The sequence below is a fragment of the Cupressus sempervirens genome, chromosome 4 (assembly GCF_028749045.1).
Source record: "Cupressus sempervirens isolate cs-2001-9-10 chromosome 4, ASM2874904v1, whole genome shotgun sequence".
NCBI lineage: Eukaryota > Viridiplantae > Streptophyta > Pinopsida > Cupressales > Cupressaceae > Cupressus > Cupressus sempervirens.
Genome location: NC_143121.1, coordinates 542,337,498 through 542,349,752, shown reverse-complemented (window position 1 = coordinate 542,349,752; position 12,255 = coordinate 542,337,498). Strand labels below are relative to the sequence as shown.

The 12,255-nt window shown below is 31.3% G+C and overlaps 1 protein-coding gene across 1 annotated transcript; it reads left to right on the top strand.

Moving 5' to 3' along the window:
- Window positions 1-486: 486 nt before the first annotated feature.
- Window positions 487-4,186, top strand: LOC149562331 (uncharacterized). Its single transcript, XM_089827962.1, has 2 exons — window positions 487-2,378; window positions 3,910-4,186. Exons 1-2 carry the CDS (start codon window positions 487-489, stop codon window positions 4,184-4,186), a joined length of 2,169 nt encoding a protein of 722 aa, XP_089684088.1.
- Window positions 4,187-12,255: the final 8,069 nt, after the last annotated feature.

The following is a 12,255-nucleotide window of genomic DNA, read 5'->3' as shown; positions in this document are numbered from 1 at the left end:
TCAGTAACAGAATTCCAAAATCGAGGAAATGAACATGATCACTTTCTCATATGGGTGAAAGATGCACCTGTCTATGGAAAGCAAAGCAATGAAAGTATTACAAATTTTGTTGACACATATCTTACATGTCAAACAGAAAATTTTGATCCAGGTATTGCTATCCTCCACAAACATCATCATACAAAGCAATGCAAAAGATCAAAAAATAAACATTGTAGACATAACTTTCCATTTCCACCAATGAGAGCAACGACAATACTTGACCCGTTATTTGAAAAAGACAAAAACATAAGCTTAATAGCTAACAAAATTCAATGCAAACTTGAACTTGCAATGTATGATGCATCTTTTACATTTGACGACTTTCTCAATGAAATAGACATAACTGAAGAAAACTACGTTCTTGCTTTAAGGTCGACAATCCATAGACCAACAATCTTTTTGCAAAGAAAACCATCACAGATTTGGAATAATAGCTTCGCAAAAATGATACCTTCTTTATGGAAAGCCAATACAGATGCACAGTTTATTCTCAATGCATATGCATCTGCAATGTATTGCAGTTCATACATAGCAAAAGTTGACAAATCTATGACAAATGCTTTCAAAAAAATACGTGATGATCATCAACGAGACAATATAGATGCAGTCAAGATGATAGGAAAACTTGGAAATGCTTTGCTAAACCTACAACAAATGTCTGCTCAACAAGCAGCTCATCTAGTTTTAGCTCTACCCATGCACTCGAGCTCTAGAAAATGCATGTTTATTGATACACGCTCACATAATGACCGTACATTTATATTAAAACCAATTGAACAATTAAAAAAAGAACAAGATAATTCTGAAAATGTAATGTGCAGATCATTAATTGAATATTACCTATGCCGTCCACAAGCTATTGCTAACATATGTTTAGCAGAATTTGTATCAAGTTATAAGAAAAATGGAAGAAAGCTTGAACCAAAAGCTAAACCAAATAGCATTCGTTTCATTAATTTTAACAAACATTTACAGCTAGAAAACTATTGCAGGGAACAATTATTGCTATATGTTCCCTTCATTGTAACTGAAGACACATTTAAACAAAATTACAGCTCATGGGAAAAGGCTTACATGCATAATGAAAATATAATTCATAACAATCGAGCAAAGTTTTCATACAACACAAATTCAATGTGGGGTGATATTGACAACGCTATTGATGCAATAAATGATAACGAAGAAAACAGAGCTAGTACTTTCCAACAACCAATAATTAAAGAACCTGATGAGCAATATGACATGCATGAAGATATAAAAACCAAACTTCCCAACCAGTTTAAAAGTGGAAGTCAAAAATCTTTCGAAATCACACAACTCCCTCGAATAATGAATAACAATGAGTACTATAACTTAAGGAGAAAGTTAAATAGAGAACAACAAGCAATCATCAAGGATATTGTAATGAAAAAACTCAAAGACATAAAAACTCCATTGCATCTTTTTCTAACTGGAGGAGCTGGAACTGGAAAAACATTTACAGCAACAACCATTTTCCAAGCACTTATTCGCATTTACAACAATTCCATTGATAGTGATCCAGATAAACCTAAAGGCCTAATAGCAACATATACAGGAAAGGCAGCATACAATATAGGTGGAAGTACATTGCATTCAGCTTTACACATACCTTTCAATAAATCAGATTTCATTCCACTAAGTACAGAAACATTAGATACACTATCAAAGCACTATAATCAATTACGTGTACTCCTCATCGACGAAATTTCATTCGTAGGTTCCACTTTCTTACGCTACATTGACAAACGACTACGTGATATAATGCAATTGCCAACATCATACTTTGGCAATCTAGACACAATTTTCTGTGGCAACTTCTATCAAGCACTTCCAGTACTTGATTCACCCATTTTTGACAACAAACCATCAACAATAGAATTAATGCCTTATACATTTTGGCCTGATAATGTAAAATGCTATTCACTAAGCACTACGATGCGTCAAAAAGATGAGAAATTTGTTTCAATTCTAAATAACATACGTCTAGGACAACATACATATGACGATATACACTATCTCAATCAAACTTGTCTTCAACCCCCACCTACTGATCCAACATTCCCATACCTATTTTACAAAAGAAAGGATGTCAATTTACACAATAACAATATGCTTTCCAAGGTCCCTGGAAACTATATTATATTAAATGCAATAGACTTTGAAGATCAAAATTTCAATGCAATGCGACTATATCCACAAACAATGATTCTACCAGCTCAAATAGTTGTAAAGCCAAACATTCTCGTTGAAATTTTTGCAGGAAACTACAACACACAAGATGGTCTTGTAAATGGATCTGATGGAATATTTAAAGCGTATACCAAACAACAAGAAATGGACATAGTTTGGATACAATTCAATGATACAAAAATTGGCCAGCAACAAAGAAACAAACTATGCCAATACTACATTCCAGGCATTCAAAAAGAATGGGTTCCCAGCCTTCGAATTGCAAGGCCGATTCCAAAAATATCAACTATCGGAAAAGTTCGAACTAGAAAACAATTTCCAATACAAGTAGCATGTGCTAGAACAATACATAGAGCCCAAGGCCTCACAATGGATGGTCTTGCATTTGATCCTAGTGGCATAACACAACATGGTTTAACATACACATCACTTTCAAGAACAAGAACAATTAATTCATTATATCTTTTGAAACCTTTGATTCCAACAAACCTCAAAATTCACAAAAAAATCCATTATGAAATGTCTCGACTACAGTCAAATGCAACATGGAAACTTGAAAGTCAATTTTCTTGTACAGCTCACAATAAACACATATTGCTATGTACATTGAACATACGAAGCCTACATGCTCATGCAAATGACATTTTAAATGATTACAATACAATGTCCGCTGATATCATATGCCTGCAAGAACTATTTTCACTCCTACGCAATATTGATATTTTGTTCAAAAAATATAACCACCATTCAATGTATCATATACATGGCGTAACAATACTTACTTCAACAAATCTTTTCGTGATCAATTCAATAGAACATAGATCAAAAAACATTGAAGCTATAACAATTACAATTAATGAATCAGATTCTCAAGTCAATGTTTGTAATGTTTATATACGACCACATACAACAATTGCTGAAATCAAAATGCTTATTACTGAAATAGCTAGAAACTACATATCAAAAAACACGCTTTACATTGTTGGAGATTTTAACATAGACATGTCAATAGAAAACATAATCACAACAACACTCATGAAACATATGCAAAATTACAATATTCAATTCATCCTAAATCAAACACATAGCATAAACAAACCACTCATTGATCATGTATGGACAAATTCACCAACAAGTACATGTTCCATTTACAAGACTGAAGCATACTGGACAGATCATCTTGCAACATTCATTCAAATATATGCAACTTGACTCCAGTTTATCTTATTTATTCTTTTGAATTTTATCATCTAAGTTCTAGTTCATCTAAAATTTTAACAATTGAATTTATTGCTTCTCTTTTGAAATTAAATTACATGTCATTAAATCAAATAAACGAAAAGTCAAGAATGAAAATACCCTTACAAATTATTGCCTATTTCCTTTATAGTTGAGGGAAATAATACATCAATTCAAAATGATATAGATTAGATATAATCTATTATAATTATATAGTTCAACTGATACTTTTTAAGTTCTTAAGACTAATTCTATTTCTCAAATTCATCATGTAAACATATATTTATTGTAATTTTTTCCTTATCATTTTTACTTTACTAATTATTTGTTGTTGTAATATTTTGAATCTAAACTTTTCAATCTTTTCAGCTTTGCAAATATTTCTAAATAAAAAATATTGACCTTTACTTATTACAGGTCAAAAGAAGACAATGAACCATGTATATTAATAGAAGATCTGAATGCAAGAAAAGCAGGCCAAAGTTTCAAAGGTGATGTCCTAGTAGTTTACAAAACTTTCCTGGACAAAGCAACCAAAACACGTGAAGTTCTACGTGCTGATCTTACAGATTCCAAAGGAGAGCTTACTATAACATTAAATGTCAATGGCAACAACCTTCTCAGTAAATATGAAAGTCAAATAATTCCAGGCATGGCATTAAAAATAACAGACTTTGACATAAAACCAAAATAAGATTTTGATCGAGGAGACAGTGACTGCATACTAATTCTAAAAGATTCCAACATAGTTCAAACAATACCAACTATATTGCATCAATACAAATTCATTCCTGGTATGACTATAAAGCAATTACTCACAAGCACAGCTGACTACTCCATTGGAACAATTGGTGCTATTGTTCTAGCAGCATACAAAAAAGGTACCCAATATCTGCTCGAAATCAAGGATGGAAACAGTGACATGAGCAAGGCATTGGTAAGCTCATACAAATTCAAAAATTAAAAAACTAACTTTGCTCTTTGTATTTACCTATATATGCATTCACCTAACTTTGCTATTTGTATTTAGCTATATATGCATTCAAGTTTCACATCCCAATACATTCAGATACACGAGCAGCTTGAAAGAAATGAAATACCATCACTGGTCTTTAGGAGCATAGCTAAAAAAAATGATCAAAAACTAGCTCTACGAACAACTCCAGCAACATTTATCTGCAAACTACATAACAAAAGAGCAGTGAATGCACTCCATGAACTGTTACAAACTCCAATTCAGGCAAGTTGTTTCCAATCCTCTATCAATTTAATTGAATATTTTATCTTCCATGTTTTAAAGCATACTAATAGAAGCACGCTATGAATAGGTCAAGGGAGATTTAGCTGTGGAGAATCCATATTCAACTCCATTCCATGCTTTTTGTCCAAAATGCAATTACAAATTTGAAAGCTATGGAGCACTAGAAGGAGAAAAAGGTCGCTGCAACCGATGTGATGAAACTGTCTCATACAAATATAGATTGTACTTAAAAGCAATTATCACAAATCATAGCCAGCAGCCAATTCACTGCTCTATTGAAAACAGTATTGTGCAACAGTTACTTCCTGCTTTTAAAAACATTAATTATCAGCAATACATTGATGACAAATCACAAGTAATATTTATGCTCCGAGACTTTTCAGCAACTGGCACATATACTCTCAACCAATACAACACCATCACACATGCAGTTCTTATGAACCAATAAACTACACATCAAACAACACAGGTACTGCCTCTTCATCCTTATCTATTTATATTATAAAAAGCATGTACATTTTTTCTGTTACATGTCATTTGCAATGCATTAATCATACTACCAATTTTGCAGGTCCTAGATTTTGGCATTCAATGTAAATACACTATCTATATCTCCTACAATGTAAAAATGCATATATATTATCTCCTGCACATAACTCAATTGTCTTCGCATCTCAGGTTTGTAAAATATACATTATATAAACAACTAGGATTCAAATTTGTATTTTAACATCATATTTAATCTTCATGATCAATACATAGCTGTAAATATTTCATAAGAATACATGCACCTGTTCACCCTAGTTTCTACAAATATCTACTCTTATAATAAACTATTTATTTACTAAGTCTATCTGTGTTTTTCAGGATGAGATTATTGCAAGGATCAAACACAGAATTCTCTCTTGAACCCTTCTTCCAGAAAATGAGGAGGCAATACAGATCATCAAATGAAACACAAGACAAATTTTGCATTATAAAAATAGACAAAAATAAGAACCTTGTTTTGATATATTTATCTGCTGTCAAATTCTATTGCACATAAATTTGACAGCCTACTATATATATACTTCCTTTGACTCCAAAATTTTACAGCCTTCGATATAACAATAATAGTGTATCTTGCTTTTGGTATACTGCAACAATATGTGTACAGTGCTCTCTCTATGTAATAATGACAAAATTTTAAATCTTATAGTTTTCACTAAGAATTAATCTCAATGTTTTAAGAATTCTCTATTTAATTATGCATTCACAGATTTGATTATGATCAACACATTTGTTACAGCGTTATAAAACATATGAACAGTTGGAATTGTTTATTGTCATTGATACCAAAGATTACAAACTGACGTCTTCGTGTTTGCTCAAACATTCTACTTCAAAAGAACTAAAAGTTGTTTGCTGAACATGATAGTGTTTCTGAACCCACAGAACAGTGCCACAGAAGCACGTATTAAGTGTTATAAAACAGTGGAAAACAAGTATGTACTGAACAACACAAAACAGTGGAAAACAGGTATGTATTTTGGTGTAAGAATTCTGAAGTTATCGAATTCCTTTGAGCAGATTTTGATATAGAAAAATCTATTTTATTGGACTTTGGAATGTTCTATGGAACTTATTTGGGTTCAAAATTTTTGATTTTAATAATGACTTTGGGGACCAATTCAAGTGCAGAATTGGACTGATTTTATCGACACATTTTCGCTGGTTTTTCAAAATATGATTTGAAATTCACAATTGGTATGATATTGGATGAAAATGATGTAAACATGGAAAGATCATTATGTTTTAACAGCATTGGAAACTATTTTTCAGATTTAAAATGTGACTGAAAATCAAACTTCATTTCAAACCATAAAATCAGAATTTCGAAAAACTGCCTCCAAAGGTTTACTAAATGCAGTTCTCTCATAAAAATGAATTGCAATCGCAACTAACCCTACAACTCATGTCGCTGTACACCAGAATTCTTCTTCAAATGACTCCATCATAAGGTCCTATTATAATTATAATAAGCTACAAATTGTTCTACTTTACAAAAGTGATAGCAACTATTATTATTAATAATAATAATAACCACCAAACTTTTCTGTATATGACTTATTCTCTCACAATGCATATTGATGGCACTTTACTAAACATAGATTTACAATTTTAATCAATGTAAAATCAATCATTCCTCTAAATTAAACAATATTATTTTTTAATTCTATTTTTTCTACCATATGGCAGGAACTGTGACGCATAGCGTCCCTTGTTTAAAATTGTATCTTCTATTTTGTTTATACAACTTAATTAATCATCCAATATAAATAATAAAGTTTGATTTCAAATCAATGCATGTTTCTAAAATTTGTTTTATTATTTTGTGTCTCTTTATGTTACTATTGATTTTTTCATTGAAAAATCTTAAAATCTACTCTCTTTTTTCATGACAAAAGCACATAGAACATGTCTGATTTTAGAATATACATAATATCTACACATAACTATAATATTCCATATTCCCCTCTCTCTCTCTAAGTTTGATTCTAAGTTTAATATTGACTTTTAAAAATATGCTATTATGTGTTTCTTATTACACAAACCAAGAAATCAGATTTAAGAGTGAAAAAACAAGATAATGAGGAAACAAAGTCAGAGGGAGAAATATTTCATTAAACTAAAAGTTTGGTAATCATTTGATGTGAACTTTAGATTTTTATGAACATATCATAAGAAAATTAGTTTGAATGTGAGAGACTTGATGCACAAATTCATGCAAAAGATGGACCTAGCTTGACCAAATGTATTCTAATTAAATGAGATTAATTATAATTCTTAATATGATGAATAATTAAAAATAAATTATGCACTATTTTTTATTATATTATATCTTATTAATATTCTAGTAAAATTTAACACAATTTTTAATATAATTCTAATATTCTTTTTAAAAATAAATATATTATATAAGATAAATAAAAATTACATAAGAAATAAGAATTTATTATATAGTATGTCGAATTTTTTTTAAAAATAAATATATTATATAAGATAAATAAAGATTGCATAAGATCTAAAATTGTATAGCATATAATAAAATAAAATATTAATTATTTACCAAATTTGAGTAAATTAAATAAAAAAATAAAAAAATATCATTGATATAACACATGCAGAAGTCTATTTTCTAATAATTTAATTGTCTTAAGGTTAAAAAGGCAAAACTTGTTTGAAATTTGTATTCAAACTTTATTTGGATTAAAAAAATGACTATGTTGCATGAACCCCTCATGTAATAGGCGTGAACTAATGATTGACACTATAGGTGTGGCACGAGCTATGAGGTCGATGCAAATATTCGGCCAAATAGCCACTGCCGACAATAACAGTAAGTTATTTTCCTATTCTTATTTCGGTAAACAAATGAACTCAAATTGTTATCGTCATGAATTCTTATTAGGTATTGTTAACCATTTTAAAGAAAAGTAATCTTTACTTAAATTTAACTTCGGTTAATTATAGAAGACCAATTAATTTAGACTAGTATTTGTTTTTTCATAGTTAGTGTATTATTATTATTATATAATAGTAAATGTATGTAGTTTGCTGATATAATATTTTATTTTTCTTAAGATTTTGGAATTAGATTAGTTTTGTCTTGACAAATGTGGTATATTTATTCTTATTAATATATATATTTAAACATTGTATTGAATTGATTTGTCTTTTGGATCATGTTTCAATTTAAGAATGAAACACTTTTCTTATGTTTCGATGATTACTTACTTCTATGGTTTCTAACCGATATAAATAGATAATTTATCAAAATATCTTGGAGATTAATTGTTGCATTGCAAAGGGTATATGTTCTCATTGCTTAACCTATTAAAATGTGAAAAATATTAATGACGATATATAAGAGCCCTTGGGTAGATTTCATATTCCTAGTGCATTATCCAAACATTTCATTATTGATTACTCTCTTAATGCTCTAGAATGAGAGAGAACTTTTAGATTTTGGGTTGTCTTGATGGATGCCCTAAAACTAGCACATAGCGTTAACTTTGAAGACAAGTACCTAGCTGACTAGTGTGGAAAAATACAAATACATAAATTTCCTTAATATGGTTAAATAGTCATATCCAAGTTTTGACGCAAGGGGCGATGGAGAATGATTCCAGGGAAACACTCACCAACCACCATGCTAGAGTTACACATGGAAGCCAACACAAATATGGATGAACAAAAGAAATAATATTGATTCCAATGTAGATCTGTTGAGACAAACTTCTTACAACATGTCAAACATAAGGCCTACCTGGTTGCAACCATTACAATGAGCAAGCTTAGAGGCTCGTGTCTTTCCATTCAACCTCCAATCTATCTGTTAATTCTTATCTACTATTGTCCTACTTACATCCTAGATTTCAAATATATAGCCATCAGAACCAAAGTTGGATGGCAGACACAATTATTATTAAATATAGGTCCTGCCCCTAAAAGGGAAATCTTGCGACCACACAACTAATAAAAGTATTAACCATAAACACAAGGATAGGTTCAAATGTGATCCTAGAAGATGTCCCCAAAGCCACGGGATGTCGTGTAATCATATGAACCTTGCCAAAGAAAATTACCACATGATACTCGATACAATAGGAAAGAACACACCTTGAGCAAAGATGAAGGATAAATTTTCAGTGAGATGAAATTAAGTTTCATGAGCATAGGGCAAGGATCCACAATAGGTCTGCATTAAGCAACCAACTGCAAAAAAAGAAAGAACGTAAACGACAAGGGTTGTCCCTTGAACAACAAACTGGAACGGAAATGAAGAAAATATTTTTGGTTGATTTAAGATTGCCCAGAAACCCAAGATAATCCTGCATTAGACACCTGTGGTAAATGAAGACTAATGTCCACATCAAGAAGTTCTAATGCTCTAAGCATAATTATAAAGATCCAACTCCGCTGGAGAAATCCATGAACTATCTTAAACTGGTTTATTCTGTCACTAAACCATATATTCTTTGTAGTATTTTCCTTTGGTGCTTTTGCTTACTCTAGTATCCAAGATTCATTCAATCCCTTTTGTCTTCTTCGTAGGATAATCAAGATTATTAGCTGCCTCTTCATCAAATTCAAAGTACTAACAAATGTTTGTGATGTTGAATATTGGTGAAATGTCCATGTCCTCAAGTAACTCAACCTCATAAGCATTTCGACTATCACATTTCCTTGAGATATTACAAGGCCCAAACTCCTTCATCTTTAGTTCACTATATGTACCAACTAGAAATTTGTTCTTCTTCAAATGTACCACCACTTTTATCTCTAACTTCAAAAAAACTATGTCTTCTCTTATTATCTTCCTTATCCTCATATCCTTGATTAGTTTCTCCAAGTTATTCTTCACCTCCTCATGTAGAGTCTTTGTAAATTCCACATATTCATCTACTTTAGCACCAGTCTTTAATTCAAGACATGAGTTTTTGAGCTCAGTAGGGCCTCTAGGGTGTATGTCATTTATTATTTCAAAAGATGTCTTCTTAGTACTCATGTTCACTAAATTGTTATATGCAAACTCTGCTTGCGCTAAAATCAAGTACCAATCAATAGGTTTATCTCTAATTAAGCATCTTAACAAGTTACCCAAACTAATGTTCACAACTTCAGTTTGTCCATTTGTCTATGGATGAAATGTAGAACTAAACTTAAGATTCATATTCAACTTCTTCCAAAGTGTCCCCCAAAAGTAACCAATAAATTGTGTATCTTTGTTTGAAACAATAGTCTTTGGTAATACATGTAACCTCGCAATCTCCTTAAAGAATATGTTTGTTATGTGTACTACATATAAGGTATGAAATTTGTCATTTTCAAAAATATTATCAACTACCACAAAGATAGAATCATTACCTCTCTGAGTTCTAGGTAATCCAAGAATAAAATCCACACCGATATCTTCCCAAAGTTTACAAGGAATAGGTAAAGGTGTATACAAACCCACATTCTGACTAGTTCCCTCAACTACTTGACAAAATTTGTAACTCATTTCCAGAATATGAACATCCTTGTATATTTGTGGCCAAAAGTATTTTTTAGAGATCAACTTCACTATTTCATCAGTCCCAAAATGTCTTGCAAGTCCTCCATTACGTTTCTCCTTAATGATGTTATCTCTCATAGATCTTCTAGGTATACATAATTGAATTCCCAAGAATGATATATCTTCTTGAATAAAATACTATTTACATTAATCTTGTTCATCTAGTATAAGTTTCTTACTAGCTTTCCAAGGTTTTGTAAAGACAAGATTAGTTTCATACAAGTTTTCCAAATCATCAAAAAATGACACTTCAATACTTATCTTTGTCAACAAGCTTCTCCTTCTGCTCAATGCATATGCCACCTTATTTGGCTATCTACTTCTATGTTACAACACACAAGAGAAATTTTACATGTACTCAACCCCTTTCATGTGTATTCGATTCAATTTGTTCTTACTACCCAAGTATTGTAAAGCTTTATGGTTAATGTATGACACAAACTCCTTGGGCATCACGTAATATCTCCACTTCTTCAAGGCTTAAATAATTATATAGAATAATTGATCATTCACTAAATATATCTTTTAAGCATCATTGAACTTCTCACTATAAAATGATACAAGGTTACCATCTTGACTCAAAACAACTCCTATTGCATTCCCACTAGCATTACAATCTACTTGAATTCAATACAAGAGCATCTTGAGTTTCTTGGTTATCCTTCTCATTTGGCTTGGAGTTTCTCAATTATATCTTTCAACCTACTCAGTAGTTATTTTTACAGTTAGCTCAATAGAATCGTTCTACCTTCTTTCACCGAGTTTACCTGACTTGGTTGGGGTGCACATGTTTGTCGAATGATCTATTGCTTTGTTCATTGAGTGAATCTTTGCTTCATTCACTGAGTGTGTTTAATGGCTTACCTGAGTCCATCCAGTGATGTCGTATTCCTTTTTCATCAAGTTTTCTCTTTAGTTCTTCTTTGAGAGTCGACCTATGTATTTAATTTTTGGTCCAAATTCAATGTATGGGGTCGATCATTAGGAAGTGTGTGGACTTAGTTTTGGATAATTGCTTTATCCAATGCAGAATTTTTTAATCCTTTTTGGCAACTATAAATAAAGTGGTTGAGTCTTAGTTTAGGGGATCATGATGCATAGAGATAAGAGTTAGAGTCCAGAGATCATGGATCATACATGATAGATGATGAATCTATTATGTAATTGAATCATTGTATATGACCGCAACCAAGAAGGCCTTAAAACCTGGAATGTATGAAGTAAATTATGGAATTAATAAAGACTGATTATTCCCTCTCCTTCTATCATTGTCTCCTTGTTATTTTCTTTTGATGTGTTAACTCAGTGAGGTTGCATGGTAGCTAGGTGAGCCTTTGGCACTAGTCATCATCCTACCTTGCATCAAGTGATATTAGATTAAGGTTTCATCCTTATGAATTTT

Coding starts and splice junctions, on each gene's coding strand:
- LOC149562331 (XM_089827962.1), top strand. CDS start 487: ATGATACCTTCTTTATGGAAAGCCAATACAGATGCACAGTTTATTCTC. Junction 2,379..3,909: donor TCTGATGGAATATTTAAAGC/GTATACCAAACA, acceptor TACTTATTACAG/GTCAAAAGAAGACAATGAAC.